The 18,907-nt window shown below is 45.7% G+C and overlaps 1 protein-coding gene across 1 annotated transcript in view; it reads right to left on the bottom strand.

The window, feature by feature from the left end:
- The window catches only part of LOC139225911 (GRB2-related adapter protein-like), a 71,092-nt gene extending 53,201 nt beyond the window's left edge, over positions 1 to 17,891 (bottom strand). Inside the window, exons 1-2 of the mRNA XM_070856773.1 lie at positions 17,587 to 17,891; positions 9,165 to 9,262 (exon numbers count right to left, since the gene is read on the bottom strand). Coding sequence (XP_070712874.1) covers positions 9,165 to 9,262; positions 17,587 to 17,664 — 176 coding nt within the window. The 5' untranslated portion in view covers positions 17,665 to 17,891. The remainder of the gene's footprint in view (positions 1 to 9,164; positions 9,263 to 17,586) is intronic.
- Positions 17,892 to 18,907: the final 1,016 nt, after the last annotated feature.

The following is an 18,907-nucleotide window of genomic DNA, read 5'->3' as shown; positions in this document are numbered from 1 at the left end:
GTTACTGGTAGCGAGGTTCCTTTGAGTAGGGGACGAGTTTGCTAGCACAGGAAGGGGGATGTTTTCTGAGATGAGATCTGATACTTCAAGCTCCATCCAACTTCAAAGTGATGATGATGGTTGATCAAAACCTGACAATGAAATGCCGCTTATCCAGATGGGCTAATAAAAAGCCAAGTATCTTCTGGGGTTAACAGAAGTGCTCAACCTCATAGTCACAGATTAAATCTGTTTTCACAGCCTCTGTTTCTGTTGAAATACTTTTTAAAAAAAAAATGTAGAACAAACAAATTTATCAGCAATAGAAGTTCTGCCTGATTTCTCCTCGGTTCCAGTTTTGACTGGTCAAGTGGAACTTTTTTACTCAAAGGATAATATAGAATTGTGGAATAAGTTTCTGGAAAAGGCCATCGAAGCAGGCAGTATAAGTGAGTTAAGAAGACACTTTGGTGGTTCTGGAGGTAGATGGGGTTGAGGGATTACGGTGAGGGGGATTTTGAACAGAAGGTGGATAGGTGGAGTCAATCTGTGAAAAGGGGCCGAAATTGCCAAAATTGCCAAGGAATCATTGGGGAAGATTTCCTCCCTCTGCTCCTTGAAGTGAAATTGAAATGTAATTGTGAAGCGAACGCTCATTTATGATTTGGCTGCAAATAGCAAACAGAGAATATTTTCCACACCTATATTTTTTTCATTTGAAGCTTAAAATCACAAGGCCTGTGGGCTCAACCCCTTCTTAATCTTATAATATAGGTGGACACTTCAGTGCAGTACTGAGAGAGTGCTCATCATCATAGGTGGTCCCTCGAACGATGATGACTTGCTTCTACACGAGTTCACAGAAGTTTCAATGAGGGACCCGATGTTCCAGTCCTGAACTCCAATTGAGGGGGTGGAAGATGCCTGTGCATGGATTTTTTTAACATGTGGTGACCGTTGCACACCAACCACCACAGACAGAGCTAGGTCTTTATCCAGTGGCAAGGGTTAACCAGGATGACTGGAGACCTGCTCTGCTGCACGGACCCAGTGCACACACACATCGCGGTATGGGCAGGCCCGTGCTGCCCCTGGGCCCTCGACTCTTCTGGGCCTCGTACCCTCATTCGCCGCACCTCCGCCACAATCCCGCACCGCTCCTCCGCCACAAAAACACTCACGGACCTCCGCCACGAACTCCTGCCGCACCTCCGCACCAAACATTCGCTGAACCTCCGTCACGATCACCCAACAGATCTCAGCCATGATCCCTCATCATTCCTCCGCCCTGATTACACATCACAAGTCCGCCATGACCTTCCTGCTCCTCTGCTGTACCAGGGCCCCGCCGATGCTTCTGCCCACGCTCCAAACGGCGACCTGGGTCCTGATAATGCCACCCAGTCGCCCACCTCAAAGCCGTTGCATACTTGTGTCAGCTGAAGCTGCAGTGGTATGCTCCAGCTCTTTTTATAGCCCTGACCTGCGGAGATGTTCCCTTGCAGGTCATAAGAACAAAAGAACATAAGAAATAGGAGCAGGAGTAGGCCATACGGCCCTTTGAGCCTGCTCCGCCATTTAATACGATCATGGCTGATCCAATCATGTACTCAGGTCCACTTCCCTGCCCGCTCTCCATAACCCCTTATTTCCTTATTGTTTAAGAAACTGTCTATTTCTGTCTTAAATTTATTCAATGTCCCAGCTTCCACAGCTCTCTGAGGCAGCGAGTTCCACAAATTCACAACCCTCTGTGAGAAGAAATTTCTCCTCATCTCAGTTTTAAATGGGTGGCCCCTTATTCTAAGATCATGCCCTCTAGTTCTAGTCTCCCCTATCAGAGGAAGCATCCTCTCTGCATCCACCTTGTCAAGCCCCCTCATAATCTTATACGTTTCGATAAGATCATCTCCCATTCTTCTGAATTCCAATGAGGCCCAAACTACTCAACCTTTCCTCATGTCAACGCCCTCATCTCTGGAATCAAACTTGTGAACTTTCTCTGTACTGCCTCCAAAGCAAGTATATCCTTTCGTAAATATAGAAACCAAAACTGCACACAGTATTCCAGGTGTGGCCTCACCAATACCCTGTATACTGTAGCAAAATTTCCCTGCTTTTATACTCCATCCTCTTTGCAATAAAGGCCAAGATTCCATTGGCCTTCCTGATCACTTGCTGTACCTGCAACACCTTTTGTGTTTCATGCACAAGTATCCCCAGGTCCCGCTGTCCTGCAACACTTTGCAATCTTTCTCCATTTAAATAATAACTTGCTCTTTGATTTTTCCTGCCAAAGTGCATGACCTCACACTTTCCAACATTATACTCCATCTGCCAAATTTTTGCCCACTCACTTAGCCTGTCTATGTCCTTTTGCAGATTTTTTTGTGTTCTCCTCACACATTGCTTTTCCTCGCATCTTTGTATCATCGGCAAACTTGGCTACGTTACACTCAGTCCCTTCTTCTAAGTCGTTAATATAGATTGTAAATAGTTGGGGTCCCAGCACTGATCCCTGCAGCATCCCACTGGTTACTGATTGCCAACCCGAGAATGAACCATTTATCTCTACTCTCTGTTTTCTGTTCGTTAGCTAATCCTCTATCCATGCTAATATATTACCCCCAAACCGTGAACTCTTATCTTGTGCAGTAACCTTTCATGTGGCACCTTGTCAAATGCCTTCTGGAAGTCCAAATACACCACATCTACTGGTTCCCCTTTATCAACCCTGTTCGTTACATCCTCAAAGAATTCTAGCAAATTTGTCAAACATGACTTCCCCTTCATAAATCCATGCTGACTCTGGCTGACCGAATTTAGCTTTTCCAAATGTCCTGCTACTGCTTCTTTAATAATGGACTCCAACTATTATGTCTGTAATGTACCTATGAATGTCTCCACGAGGAAATGTGTTGTACTCAAACTGTAGTGACCTTGGTCCTTTATTTGTAACTCCAGAGTGAGGCAGCCGCATGGTGGCTCCCCTTTTATACAGCCCCTGCCACCAGGGCAAGAAACCCCGGTCTCCACCAGTTGCACCCTCTAGTGGTGCCAGCATGCATATACACAATGTAAATCTTATTGATAGTACAGCAGGTAAACAAGTCTCCATCTTATGCAACTATACAGTGACTACACAGAGAGTATATCTATAGTCCGCAATCACTCTTCCCCAAGTCCTTTGTGCCAATTACCTTTGCATTATGTGCTCTGGCTTAGCTCTCCCCAGACCTTGGCTGTGCTTTGGCTTGGCTCTCTCCCTGTTCACCCACAAGTTCTTTTGCCACAACGTTGGGTAGTGGTTACCAGTTTGGATGGTTCGATGATGCAGTGGACGTTCCTGTGGGTTCTGGCTGTGATCCATGTGTGTGTCCATGGCTACATACATCCATTCCCCCCCATCAACAGCGAGATCATGCAGCTGGCCCGTTACATTAACATAGAAACAAAGAAACATAGAAAATAGGTGCAGGAGTAGGCCATTCGGCCCTTCGAGCCTGCACCACCATTCAATAAGATCATGGCTAATCATTCACCTCAGTATCCCTTTCCTGCTTTCTCTCCATACCCCTTGATCCCTTTAACCGTAAGGGCCATATCTAACTCCCTCTTGAATATATCCAATGAACTGGCATCAACAACTCTCTGCGGTAGGGAATTCCACAGGTTAACAACTCTCTGAGTGAAGAAGTTTCTCCTCAACTCAGTCCTAAATGGCCTACCCCTTATCCAAAGACTATGTCCCCTGGTTCTGGACTTCCCCAACATCGGGAACATTCTTCCTGCATCTAACCTGTCCAGTCCCGTCAGAATTTTATATGTTTCTATGAGATCCCCTCTCATCCTTCTAAACTCCAGTGAATACAGGCCCAGTTGATCCAGTCTCTCCTCATATGTCAGTCCCGCCATCCCGGGAATCAGTCTGGTGAACCTTCGCTGCACTCCCTCAATAGCAAGAACGTCCTTCCTCAGATTAGGAGACCAAAACTGAACACAATATTCCAGGTGAGGCCTCACTAAGGCCCTGTACGACTTCCTTGCTCCTATACTCAAATCCCCTAGCTATGAAGGCCAACATACCATTTTCCTTCTTCACCACCTGCTGTACCTGCATGCCAACTTTCAATGACTGATGTATCATGACATCCAGGTTTCGTTGCACCTCCCATTTTCCTAATCTGATGCCATTCAGATAATATTCTGCCTTCGTGTTTTTGCCACCAAAGTGGATAACCTCACATTTATCCACATTATACTGCATCTGCCATGCGTTTGCCCACTCACCTAACCTGTCCAAGTCACCCTGCAGCCTTTTAGCGTCCTACTCACAGCTCACACTGCCACTCAGCTTAGTGTCATCTGCAAACTTGGAGATATTACACTCAATTCCCTCATCCAAATCATTAATGTATATTGTAAAGAGCTGGGCTCCCAGCACTGAGCCCTGCGGCACCCCACTAGTCACTGCCTGCCATTCTGAAAAGGACCCGTTTATCCCGACTCCCTGCTTCCTATCTGCCAACCAGTTCTCTATCCATGTCAGTACATTAACCCCAATACCATGTGCTTTAATTTTGCACACCAATCTCTTGTGTGGGACCTTGTCAAAAGTCTTTTTAAAGTCCAAATACGCCACAGTCACTGCTTCTCCCTTGTCCACTCTACGAGTTACATGCTCAAAAAATTCTAGAAGATTTGTCAAGCAAGATTTCCCTTTCATAAATCCATGCTGACTTGAACCAATCCCATCACTGTTTTCCAAATGTGCTGCTATTTCATCCTTAATAATTGATTCTAACATTTTCCCCACTACAGATGTCAGGCTATCCGGTCTATAATTACTTGTTTTCTCTCTCCTTCCTTTCTTAAAAAGTTACATTAGCTACCCTCCAGTCTATAGGAACCGATCCAGAGTTGATAAACTGTTGGAAAATGATCACCAATGCATCCACTATTTCTAGGGCTACTTCCTTAAGTAGTCTGGGATGCAGACTATCAGACTCCGGGGATTTATCGGCCTTCAATCTCATCAATTTCCCTAACACAATTTCCTGCCTAATAAGGATTTTCTTCAGTTCCTCCTTCTCACTAGAACCTCGGTCCCTTAGTATTTCCGGAAGGTTATTTGTGTCTTCCTTCGTGAAGACAGAACCAAAGTATTTGTTTAACTCGTCTGCCATTTCTTTGTTCCCCATTATAAATTCACCTGAATCTGACTGCAAGGGACCTATGTTTGTTTTCACTAATCTTTTTCTCTTCACATATCTATGGAAGCTTTTGCAGTCAGTTTTTACGTTCCCAGCAAGCTTCCTCTCATACTCTATTTTCCCCCTCCTAATTAAACCCTTTGTCCTCCTCTGCTGTATTATAACATTCTCCCAGTCCTCAGGTTTGCTGCTTTTTCTGGCCAATTTATATGCCTCTTCCTTGGATTTAACACTTTCCTTAATTTCCCTTGTTAGCCATGGCTGAGCCACTTTCCCCGTTTTATTTTTTACTCCAGACAGGGATGTATAATTGTTGAAGTTCATCCATGAGATCTTTAAATGTTTGACATACAGGATCAGAAAAGTGCAAGTACAAAGAAAGGAAGAAAAAAAAAATTTTTTTTTTACAGTTTGTATCGTGACACCTTGGTTCAGTGACTTACATTCATTACATTTTACGGTCGTGCGCCAGGATTGGGTACATTGCATTCATGGTTAAGTCATGGTCAGTACTGAGGTAGCAGTACAGGTATGCGAGGATGCTAATTCCAGAGCAACCTGATGGGGTCCTCGTCATTTGATGGTGGCGCTGCACTCCCTGCTAGATGGGTGGGCTTGCTTTACTCACCTTGGTAGGACTCAGGGCCTTTGCCGTTGCCTAGTTGTAGGCAGAGCCACAGATGTGTGTGGCCTCCCTGTCCTCCTTTGAGGGCTGCAGAATCTTCTGCCTGCTCTCTAATGGTGTTGGGAACCTGGCTGTTCCAGGTCCCATTTGGGGAACTCGTTGGTTCTGACCTATCGCTCCCAGACATGGCCGAGGTAGCGACTGGGTCTGGGGGCTGCGCCGTCTTCACCCGGGTGATGGGCAACGGCGGCCTACTGCGCATATTGGCACCGTTTTCGTTTCCAGGTGCGAATAGTGCCATAGTGCCTGCAGCGTGGGATAGAGCTGGGGCAGGGTATCAGCATCAGTGCCTTCACCCTCCTGAGGTCGTTGGCCTATAACTTGAGGGGACACCTGGGGCAGGATCAGCGCCTTTACCCTCCCGAATTCGCTTGCTTGCTACTTTTGGGGATACTCTATTCCCAACATGTCGCAACAACATTTTGTTCTTTACATTCTTAATCGGTTTGTTACATTGATTGCCATGCATACAATGTCTCTTTAAGTTCAGTTGGTTGCAGATTTCCTTTAAGAGAACTCTGCTGGCTTTACCCCAATCAAATCCTTTGTTAGACACCACGTGTTGGTCCCTCAATGTTGCACCTCATGGTCTGGCCGCGGCCATCTTTTTTTTCAGCCACGATGCACCTCGCTGCAGCAGGGATGCCTCGAGGTCGACTGCCTTGATCCTTCTCTCCTGTGATTTTGCCACAAAAGCTGGAAGAGTGCCTGTGAATCGATTTTCCTCCCCAGGAGTCCTGCCACTGGAGCCGGGAAGGTACTTTTAGGTCGTTCCGGTCGGATCATTGCCACGCAGTCGTGATGGATGGTCTGTGCCTCAGGTGCTGCGTTGGTCTGTTCTCTAGTGCCTGGCCCAAGCGAAGGTGAGGTTTCGCTCTGCCTCTGAGCACAGGGGACATCGATTGCTGCAGTGAAGAGGTCTTTCCATTTCTACTGGATCTTCCCCATCCACCTTCTTCCGAGTAGCGTTGAACGATCACCTCCAACAATCCACAGAGGTGACTTGTGCACCACGCCATTATGGATTACACTTACATCCGCACTACCAAGGACTGGGATCAGCTCCTTGGTGTAGGTGCGCAACTTTTCCTGTACTGGAACCAGCTCGGGTCATTTTTTGTTCCATAGCCTCTCAAAGGCATCCTGGCTCATCATTGACTGGCTCGCTCCTGTGTCCACTTCCATGAAGACTGGAACACCGTTTATCTCGACTTCCATCTTCACTGGAGGACAATCGGTGGTGCAGGTATACACTCCATACACTTCTTGGGGCTGAGCTGCCTCTCTGGCCAAATCATCATACTCCCCGCTGGATTCAAAGTCATCCACTGATTCCTCTGCTAGACGGTGAGTTGTGTTTCTTTTACACATACCCTGGAGGTGGCCCTTCATGTTACAGGCTTTGCATACGTATTCAGCAAACCGACACTGGTGGCCCCTATGGTTTCCTCCGCAACAGCAGCATGGTACTACTCGATTAGCAACCCTCGGCGGACTCTGAGTTCTGGAACCCTGAGGTCTGTGCTCTCTGCCCTGGGCAGAGCCATGTTCTACAGTCTTGCCTGTGAAAGGCACCATTCTGTGTACAGTACTTGCCAGGTTTGAGTCAACAGGATGAATAATTTGCTTGGTACTGCAGGTCGAAGTCATGAACACCTGACTGATGCTGATGGCCTTCTGCAGGTTGACTGTGGTGTCTGCAGATAATAGCTTGTGAAGGAGGTCCTCGTGGCCAATTCCTATAACGAAGATGTCTCGCAATACTTCGTTGAGGTGCGTGCCAAATTCACATGGTGCCGCAAGTCTCCCGAGGTCGGCAGCATATTTTGCAATCTCCTAGCCCTCAGGTCTGCGGTGAGTGTAGAATCTGTGCCTGGCTGTGAGGATGCTCTCTTTTGGTTTTAATTGGACTCGAATTAGTTCAGTCAGCTCATCGTATGTCTTATCCTTGGCCTTCGTGGCAGCAAGTGGGTGCCAGCAAGTCCCTGACGAGGCGGGAGACCTCGGGCCCACAACTGATCAGCAGTATAGCCTTGCACTTCTCCGTCGATTCGTCCGTCTCCCCTGCCAAATTGTTTGCCACGAAATATAGCTCGAGCCTTTCCGTGAAGGCATCCCAATCATCACCCTCTGGGAAGTCTTTTAGTGTGCCAAAGGTAGCCATAATCGCGGGAAAGTCCATATTCTCGTCGCCAATTATTATGTCTGTAAAGTACCTATGAATGACTCCACGAGGCAATGTGTTGTACTCAAACTGTAGTGACCTTGGTCCTTTATTCGTAACTCCAAAGTGAGGCAGCCGCATGGTGGCTCCCCTTTTATACAGCCCCTGCCACCAGGGCAGGAAACCCCAGTCTCCACCAGTTGCACCCTCTAGTGGTGCCAGCATGTATATACACAGTGTAAACCATATTGATAGTATATCAGGTAAACAAGTCTCCATCTTATGCAACTATACAGTGACTACGCAGAGAGTATATCTATAGTCTGCATATATAACACCAACATCTTCCCAACCATAGATGTTAGGCTAAGTGGTCTATAGTTTCCTGCTTTTTGTCTGCCTCCTTTTTTAAATAGGGGCGTTATATTTGCAGTTTTCCAATCTGCTGGGACCTCCCCAGGATCCAGGGAATTCTGGTAAATTACAACCAATGCATCCACTATTCCTGCCGCTACTTCTCTTAAGACCCTAGGATGCAAGCCATCAGGTCCAGGGGATTTATCCGCCTATAGTCGGGGTGGCCCACGATGTCGGAGGTACCGTCTTTCAGATGAGACTTTAAACCAAGGCCTCAGGTGAAACATCAAATCAAGGGCCTGTCTACCTGTTCAGATGGATGCGCACAATCCCATGAAAGAAGACCAAGGCGATCTCTTTGCACCGTGTCTAATATACGTCCCTCAAACAACACCAGTGCAAGTAACAATGTCAGCTATTTCCTCCTGCCACACAGTTATCCTTTTATTTATCCATCAATCAGATTTTGCCCATCCTGTGCTCGGATACCAATTCACGGATGTTAGCAAACCTCTGGTGCATTGTGTATATCATCCTTCTCCATGTGTGAGCTTGGGCAGATTATCCAACCGGGGAAACTATCACAGCAGCAAGCAATCCTATTGATCTACATCCTCTCTAACATGGTGAGATCGAGTGTAAAACCCCTACTGTGGCTTCAGCGAAGAACAAAACCCTGCCGTACCACACGTATGGTTATGCAGAACACACTGTTAAGGGACTGCAAGGCTCAATATGTAGATGTTCAATTACCAGAAATACTCACTCATGTGGTTTCACTTTAATGTAATTCTTGGGAACAAAGCCTTCTCTCCCGTGCAATTCAGCTTTATACCAGTTAGGGTCATCCTCCATGTTAAGCACCTGAAAGAAAGACATTAAAATGATTGCAGAAATCCTCTTTTTATAATCATAGAATGGTTACAGCACAGAAGGAGGCCATTCGGCCATTCCAGCCCATGCCGGCTCTCTGCAAGAGCACTTCAGCTAGTCCCACTCCCCCTCCCTTTCTCCACAGCCCTGCAAATGTTTTTCCTTTGGGTACTTACCTAATTCCCTATTGAAGCCACGATTGAACCTCCCTCCATCACCCCTTCAGGCAGTGCATTCCAGATCCTAACCACTCGCTGCATAAAAAAGATTTTCCTCATGCTCTCGTGCAAGTATTCTAATTCTTCACCCTATTTCATTCGCTTCTTAAATTACATCCAGTTTGCAAAGACTAGAGGCTCACAAGGAAATACATGCACAGAAATGTAGAACACATGGTGCACAAAGCAAACTTGTAGTGGACTAGTCACTTTCTAAACTTTAACCCTGGGACCAAATTTCTAGACAAGATTGGCTCAAGGGCAGTCACATGTAAGGCAATAGTTTTTTTTTTGGCATCCTTGTTTTCAGAACTCTCCATGGTTTTGCACCTCCCTATCTCTGTAACCTCCTCCAGCCTTACAAGCCTTCACGGTCTCTGTACTCCTCCAAGTCTGGCCTCTTGGGCATCCCTGATTTTAATCGTTCCACCTCTGGTGGTCATGCCTTCAGCTGCCTAGGCCCTAAGCTCTGGAATTTCCTCCATCAACCTCTCTGCCTCTCTACCTCTCTCTCCTCCTTTATAATGCTCCTTAAAACCTACCTCTATGACCAAGCTTTTGGTCACCTGTCCTAATATCCCCTTCTGTGGCTCGATGTGAATTGTTTTTATTATTGATGAGGCTTTTGTGAAGCGCCTTGGGATGTTTTGATACTTTAAAGATGCTATAAGCAAGTTGCTGTTGGACAATAGAGTTCAATGAATGGTAACACGTCAAAGGCTAATGAAAACATATTGGGGCAGATTTTTGGCTCCTCTCCGCTCGGTTTTTCGCCCCGGAGCGGTGGCATTTGCGGTGGTGAGGTGTTCTGGCCGGGCAGTCAGCTTCCAGCGCCCCGCAGCGATCCTTGGGTCCAGTTTAATGGAGCAGCACCGCCCGGAAGAGCTGCGCCGGTGTGCATCGCCACTGGTTGCGACACCGGCACGAGTTTTGACTCTTGCCTGACCCGTACACCACGAAGCGGCCCCGCAGTGATCACCTGGGAAATCAGGCAGTCCGACGCTACTGACAGTGGAGAGGTAAGTAATGGATTCACTCCTAAGGTAAGTGTGATTGTTTTTTCTTTTAAATTTTTTTGCGATTTGTGTTGTGGTGGTGTGGGCAAAGTTTTGGGAATATTTTTTAAGCTTTTTTTTAGGTTTCCCACCGCCTCTCCCTCAGGCGTCTCACAGAGCACCCCCGGCCCGGCTCGTTAGCTCGGGAGTTTCCCATGTTAGCGCCCAAGATTGGTGTACAACGCCTCCTTTAGTGCTGCGCCCCCTGACTCAGGGCCCAGCTGCCCAATGTTACTTACTGAGGCGCAAACTGTTCCCGGGCGCAAACTTTACTGCCCCGCCGTCATTACTGCCCCAAAAACATCAAAGCTGATGTTTGATTTCACTTGATTCACAAAGCACAGAATGTGTGTGCAAAATGTGTGAAAATATCCTCTCCTCCCACCACAAAACTTTATAGTACCGAAGAAGACTATTTGGCCCATCATGCCTGCGTCGGTTCTTATGCTCGAGTTATGCAAAACTAATCCCACTGCCCTGCTCTCTCCTCGTAACCTTGTATCTACCTCTGCTTCAGGATGGAATGGTCTCTGCCTCAACCAGTCTCTGTAGCTAGGCATTCCCTGTCCCAACATTTCATCTCAAGCGTCACTCTCTTACTGTCGGTTTTAGACTGATGACTCTTTGTTACTGACTCACCAGCCTAAGGAAATAGTCTCTCCTGCTATCTATAGTTTCCTATCAGTGGTGAATCTATGGTGAACACTCTCACTGGCTTTAATGCCCTTTCTATATGGGGCATCTGTAAGTGTGCACTGTTCTCTAACTCATCTACACCTTTGTTACCGCTAGATTTGACTACTCCAACGCACGCCTGGCTGGCCTCCCACATTCTATCCTACATAAACTTGAGGTCATCCAAAACTTTGCTGCCCGTGTCCGAACTCGCACCAAGTCCCATTAACGCATCACCCCTGTGCTCGCTGACCTACATTGGCTCCCAGTTAAGCAAAGTCTCGATTTCAAAATTCTCATCCTGGTTTTCAAATCCCCCCATGGGCTCACCCCTCCCTATCTCTGTAATCTCCTCCAGCCCCACAACCCCCCACGATATCTGCGCTCCTCAAATTCTGCCCTCTTGAGCATCCCTGTGTATAATCACTCAAGCATTGGTGGCCCTGCCTTCTGTTGCCTAGGCCCTAAGCTCTGGAATTCTCTGCCTCTCTACGTTGGGATGTTTTACTACATTAAAGGTGCTATACAAATACAAGTTGTTGCTGTTGCATGTGTGCTCAGTTTGCATCAGAAAATCTCAGTGCCGGAAAGAAAACATCTCGCCTCAGTGAGTTCACTTTTAGGGAGTGTATGGTGCACGTCTTCTATTATCCAACTCTGACACTTCATCTTATTGCTTCATCAGTGGAAGCAGGAAGTGCGGTGGTTGGTTGCTGGCTATTGATGCATCGTTCTCAAGATGCAGGTGGCCAGTATCTCCTTGTGCTCGGTCCTGAGAAAAATCTGCAGCTCTCTGGCACTACATCTGATGCTATGGTGGCTGCCTGGCCCTACATAAGAACATAAGAAATAGGAGCAGGAGTAGGCCATACGGCCCCTCGAGCCTGCCCCGCCATTTAATACGATGATGGCTGATCCGATCATGGACTTAGGTCCACTTCCCTGCCCGCTCCCCACAACCCCTTAATTCCTTATCGGTTAAGAAACTGTCTATCTCTGCCCTGTACGCTATCTGGCAAATTACTGGAGTTGGATGGCTGGGTAAGATAGATGTGGTGTCTCAGACCCCTCACCATCTGTGTCAATTCTTGCCATTCCTCCTACTGTGCTTTCTCTGGTGATCTTTTTTGGGAGCAGACATTGGGAAGTAATGTGGTGACTGAAATAACTTTTTATGGCTCTTTCGCTCTGATCCCCAGCACGCTACAGAGAATTGCATAGAATTTACAGCATAGAAACAGGCCACTCGGCCCTACTGGCCCATGCCAGTGTTTATGTTCCACAGAGACCTCCTCTCACCCCTCTTCATCTCAGCCTATCAACATATACTTCTATTCCTTTCTCCCTCATGTGCTTATCTAACTGCATCTTAAATGCCATTCCTCTCAAATACTCCATGTGGTAGCAAGTTCCATATTCTAACCAATCTCTGGGTAAAAAAGTTTCTCCTTTAAATGTAGACAGAATTAAACTAAACTAATGCATTAGGAGTATAAGGGTATCTATGATCCCCATCCAGGGTGTTAATTATAGTAATTGTACCTAGACTCAGGCCCCCTTAGTGGGGGATCCTGTTGCAAATGATCCTGGTGTGGCTTGTCTCTCCATGATGCTCGGCAGTTTTATTAGCCATTCAAATATCACTGCACAGACGTGTCTAGTGGCACTCCTCCATTGTTGCCTCCCATTGTTGAGGGGGGAGGGTGGAAGGAGGCATGGGGAGTGTGGAAGGAGGGGGGAGGGTGGAAGGAGGGTGGAGGGTGGATGGAGAGGGGAGGATGGAAAGAGGGGGCAGGGTGGAAGGATGCAGGGGGAATGTGGAAGGAGATGGTGAGTGTGGAAAGAGACGGGGGCAGAGGAAATGGTTAATCATGATGCTCTGGCAATCATGAGTGTGGGCAGGCTTGATGGACCAGCTGGTCCTTTCTTGTCCATCGATTTTGTATGTTCATATATATGTTTCTCTCTCTCACTCTCCCTATTTTTCATCCCCATTCCCATGGCAAAACAAAGGTTTGTCAAACATCTTCCCTTTAAAATGTGTGGCAGATGCACTGGACAAAGTCCTCATCAGGCATACGCATGCCAAGCTTTGTCTGTTGTGAGCTGTGCTTTCCCTTCCCATTATAGCAGACGTTCAGTCTGATGGTGCTATTCATGGCTGGAGCCACAGCAAATAGAGGAAGCAAGATTTCACATAGACAGAGCTTAATGCTACGCAATTGTCTGGGGATGATTCTTGCTTATTGGCCAAGCTTTTCATCGCCCATCCGAATATCTCCTTATATGGCTCGGTGTCAAATATTGTTATAGCGCCTTGAGAGACGTTTTAATACATTAAAACGCTATAGAAATGCAAGTTGCTGTTTGCTTTTTTTAAAATTATACTTTTTGATACAAAAATCCCTCGTTGTCTGGGGTTCCCCTATAAGTAAAGTGAGCATGAAGCATGGGACTGAGGCTCAGTACTTCTCGCAGAAAAAATAAGAAGGCATTCTCTTTCCCCTATTCTAAGTGGCAAGCCTGTAGATCTTCACTATTTTACCCCATGCTTCCCTGTAAATTGCTCATCCTCCTACCCATCAACCACTGCCACACTTTCTCCTTCAACTGGCAGGACAGAGGAGCCTGTTACTCTAAGGCAGTATTGTTTGTTGCTGTGTAAAGTAAACCATCTGAACGTTTGTCTGAGAGCTGGTGGGAATTTCTCACAGAAAGTGACATTGTTTCGACAAGCTTACAGTTGAACTCTGGCTGATGGTTAGAAGTGCAAGGGGGGTAAAAATTGGAGAGAGCGGGCCTGTGCTCAGAGACAAATAGGCCCGAGGCCCGATCCAAATTCTAACCTAGGACAGATTGTCGAGTCCTTTGAGATCTGATTATAGGTAAGTATCCCTGTGGAGAAGTAGCAGTCTAGGTGTATGAAGTTCGGCACCGGGCCAGCAACTATCTGAATTTGACACCCTCAGCAGCCAAAGCAATCAACTGCAATGGTACGTAGAATGTAACAGCGATGTCAGGGAGAATGCTGAATATTGTATGCTGGGATTATGAGAAATATGGAGCTCATCTACTGCAAAGTATTCTCTGGATAAAATCTGTATTTTTTATCTTTGTGTCTGAAATGCTATTTTTACAATTCAAATGATTAAATGTCATTGCCTTCAGCCATGGCTCAGTGGGTAGTACTCCCACTTCTGAGTCAGAAGGTCATGGGTTCAAGTCCCACTGCTGAGAATTGAGCACAAAATCCAGGCTGACACTCCCAGTGCAGTACTGAGGGAGTGCTGCACTGTCGGAGGTGTAGTCTTTCAGATGAGCCTTTAAACCGAGGTGTTGTCTACCCTCTCAGGTGGACATAAAAGATCCCATGACACTATTTGGAAGAAGAGCAGTGGAGTTCTCCTCGGTGTTCTGGCCAGTTTTTAATCCCTCAACCACCTTCACTAAAAACAGATTATCTGGCCATATATCTCATTGCTGTTTGTGGGACCTTATTGTATGCAAATTTGCTGCTGCGTTTCCTACATTTCAACAGTGACTACACTTCAAAAGTACTTGATTGACTTTGGGACATCTTGAGGTCTTTGCTACATGACTAAAACATATCTACAACCTTTACTACAAGTATGCCTGGATGATCCTGTGTGAACTGCTGCTGCACAATTACTGCTGACTATGGTTTGTTAACCACCAGTTACAATGCAATAATGACCCCTTGGATGAGGTACCAGAGGATGACCAGTGCCTGAGGAACCAGACCCCAGTAAGGAGTCTGAGCCTTTAGGAAAGGAGGTGAGGGAGGAAAGTTAGCAAGAAAGAGAAAAAAAGTAAACCCTGCTCTGCTCATTTATCAGATTCAGAAAGATGGACAATTATGGGATGAGATTTTCAACAAAAATAAGGAGTGATTTTTTGCAAGCAATGATCTGCTGCAATGCATCACATTAATCATTCCTGCCCATGGACTTGTGATCCATTTCCAAGGGATTCTTTGCCTTAATTTCAGACCTTATATAGAAAAAAAGGATCTCTAAAACCAAACACAAGCTAAGTTAAACTGATGATAATGCTATCTTTAGATACAAGTCTAAAAGCACACCTATTTTTGGTATTACTGGCCCGCATGGCACCAAATAAAATTGCAGGGAACATTGCCCATCACCCCTGTGCTCACTGACCTACAATGACCCCCGGCCTGGCAATGGTGGAGCGATTCATATCGGAGATGAGCAAGAGGCCAGAAGAGCGCAGAGCTCTTGGGGGGGGGGGTTGCAGGGCTGGAGGAAGCTACAGAGGGAGGGGCTAGGCAATTCTGGCCTCTTGCGCATCTCCGATATGAATCGCTCCACCATTGGCATCCGTGCTTTCAGCTGCCTAGGCCCTAAGCTCTGAAATTCCTTCCCTAAACCTCTCCGACTCTCTTCTCCTTTAAGACGCTCCTTAAAACCTACCTCTGTGACCAAGTGTCACCTGTCCTAATAATTTCTTATGTGGTTCAGTGTCAAATGGTGTTTGATAATGTTTCTGTGAAGCGCCTTAGAATGTTTTCCTACGTTAAAGGCGCTACATAAATACAGGTTGTTGTGGTTGTGTGGGGAGGTGAAGTCTTGGGTGAGATATCACCACATCGCACATTCCAGGAAGGTTTCTTCTGCTGTTGTATTTTTTTCTCCTTTTCTTGGTGAATGAAACTACGTGTTTTTTTGTTATTTGGAATGTAATCGCACCCAACTTTAAAAATCTTTATGAGGCCCTCGACTGAGTGCCTCTGATGCCTTCCAAAACCCTGAGAGTTAAAGGACTCCGTCCCGATTTTAACCCCCGAGCCCCACCCACAATCACCCGTCCTGCCCTCAATGGAGGGGGGTAAAATAGAGGCTATAGTATCATTGGGTCCAAGAGGTCATGATTTGTAGTATGAAAATCAGCTCCTGCTATTCTTTAAACTAAACAATATTAACAATGACATTTTCAGCTTTGAAAATAATGTGTAGGGACAGTGAATGTGGTGGACCTGGTGAATAGGTACATTCTGAACAGAACTGATGTCACTATTGTATGTTTTCAGGAGAAAATTACTGACGAATTAACTGATTCAGTATGTATGCAAATCTCCTGTTAGAATTTGTGATTAATTCATTTCTTAGGATCACTTGAATTTTCTCATTTAAAAAAAATAACTCATGCTGAACTGCTCAGTATGATAAGCTCAATGGGTGGTAATCAATCCGAAACATTGAATGGCATTGTTTTGTGTGGGCTAATTTTAATTTTTCTAAAACTAGTCAGCACAACTCTCAGAGTCGATTTCAAATGTAACAAAAAATAAAATTTATACTATTACGACATGTCAGTTTTAATAACCCCTCCTACAGTAGAATTCCGTGAAGCCAGATTATCATTACCTTAACAACTGAGATTTAAAAGGATACCCACTGGAATCGTAACCTAATGGAAATCAATTCTTGCAAGTACAGTTTAATTAAAAAACTAAACACTCAGCAGATGTTAACTATGAACTGTTCGATCTGGATATCATGAGCATGCTGGCTTTCTTTTAAAACCATTGGAAAATAAATATATTTGCAGAAGGCTCCAGTGTGTAGTCAGTGTGTAGAATCAGAATCGGAAGGTTAATTCATGAGTTCACAGATCAAGTTGTTAGATTCAAAAATGATCCTGTAATTTTCAATTGTGTGTCAGGGGGCTGGAAGTTATGTTGTACAGAGCTGGTCGGAGAGTCCAGAACAAGGGGGCATAATCTTAAAGTTAGAGCTAAGCCATTTAGGGGTCATGTCAATTCACTAAATATATTCAAAAGGGAGTTAGATGAAGTCCTTACTACTTGGGGGATCAAGGGGTATGGCGAGAAAGCAGGAAGGGAGTACTAAAGTTTCATGTTCAGCCATGAACTCATTGAATGGCGGTGCAGGCTGGAAGGGCTGAATGGCCTGCTCCTGCACCTATTTTCTATGTTTCTATGTTTCTATGTCAGGGAACACTTCACACAATGGGTAGTGGAAGTCTGGAACTCCGTCCCTCACAAAGCTGTTAAGGCTAGGGGTCAATTGAAAATTAAAAAACTGAGATTGATAGGTTTTTGTGAGGCAAGGGTATTAAGAGTTACGGAACCAAGGCGGGTAGATGGAGTTACGGTACAGATCAGCCATGGTCTAATTGAATGGCGGAACAGGCTCGAGGGGTTGAATGGCCTACTCCTGCACCTATTTTCTATGTTTCTATATTTCTATGCTCCTATGTAAAGTATATCGCGCTAAAATAATCAGAGGAGGGAATGAATGAACACAAGGGCCGGTTTTAATTGCTGAACGTGTTCAGGATGGAGCTGCTGTTTAAGACTCACCTTCAGAGTTTCTCCCTTGTTGAAACTCAGCTCATCCGTGGCCGACGCCGCGAAATTGTACAAGGCGACTGCTTCCATGCTGCTGAGCGATGAGAAGAGCACCTGTGTCCTCCTGCCCTGCCCCGGGAGGTTAAGGAGTTAATGCAGGTAACGGTGAGAAACTGCAGATCCTCTTCGCTCTAATTTCTGTTTGCCTTTTTTTCTTTCTTTCTTTCTTGCCTTCCGAGGCCAAGCCTTTTAAGTTTTAATGAGGCTGTGTATTTTGCATGGAGGAGGAGAGATGCAGTTCTGCCCCGGCTTCTCACAGTGTCTGAACATTACTCGAGTGTGAAAAGCATTTCCGTCTGTTGCGTCTCAAAGGGAAGGGTTTTTTTCTCTCTCCTATCTTCAAATACAATACCCAAACAGGAAGCTCATGTCACATTATTGCTCAAACGTTTAACAGCAGTGGATTTTTGTTTTTATGTTTCTCTCCTCACTTCTCGTTGCAAGCCAGCCGGATGCACCATTTTTTTTTTAGTGCTCAAAATGTTGATCTATTTGTACCTCACTAATTTTCACCTCCCCTCCTGAAGGTGCTAAAACTCGTATACGATCCACAGACACAGGTGCCTTCCGTTACTTTATCCAGATAGGCAGGGTTGTAGTCAATGGAACCGACTATCTGCCGCTGCGTATAACGGGCGGCTGATCCGTTACCACCCATTTAGCGTCACCGCCCGAGACGAATTTCTAGGCTCTCATCTACCTGTGTGAGCTCCGACAGTGAGTGCTGGCAGATTATTCAATAGAGGTGATATCACGCTTAAACCCAATATTGTCTCTGGCCATCCCATGCATGTGCATTTGAGTATATATATAAAATATATAAATGTGTGTGCGTGCATATATATATGTGTGTATATGCGTGTGCTTTTGTGTAATTATATATATATGTATATATGTGTGTATATGTATATGTGCGTGTGTGTGTATGTGTGTATGTGTGTATGTATATATGTGTATATCTGCGTGTGTGTTTAATTATATGTATATATGTGTATATATGTATGTGTGTGTTTGTATATGTATATGTGTGTGTGTGTATATATATCTTCTCTCTTCTTAGGCAGTCCCCCAGAGTCAAAGATGACTTGCTTCCACACTAAAATTAGTTCCAAGGTGACTGATAAGACCAATGTTGGCCAGATCCCGAACTTCATTTTAAAGGGTGGAGGATGCCTGTGCATAAATTCTTTTAACGTGGGGTGGCCGTTGCACACCAGCTTGCCAGGCTTGACAGAGCAAGGTCCAATGGCAAGGGGCTCCAAGACGATTGGAG

Source organism: Pristiophorus japonicus, chromosome 15 (genome assembly GCF_044704955.1).
Source record: "Pristiophorus japonicus isolate sPriJap1 chromosome 15, sPriJap1.hap1, whole genome shotgun sequence".
In the NCBI taxonomy this organism is placed as follows: Eukaryota; Metazoa; Chordata; class Chondrichthyes; family Pristiophoridae; genus Pristiophorus; species Pristiophorus japonicus.
This window is presented reverse-complemented; position numbering and strand designations above follow the sequence as displayed.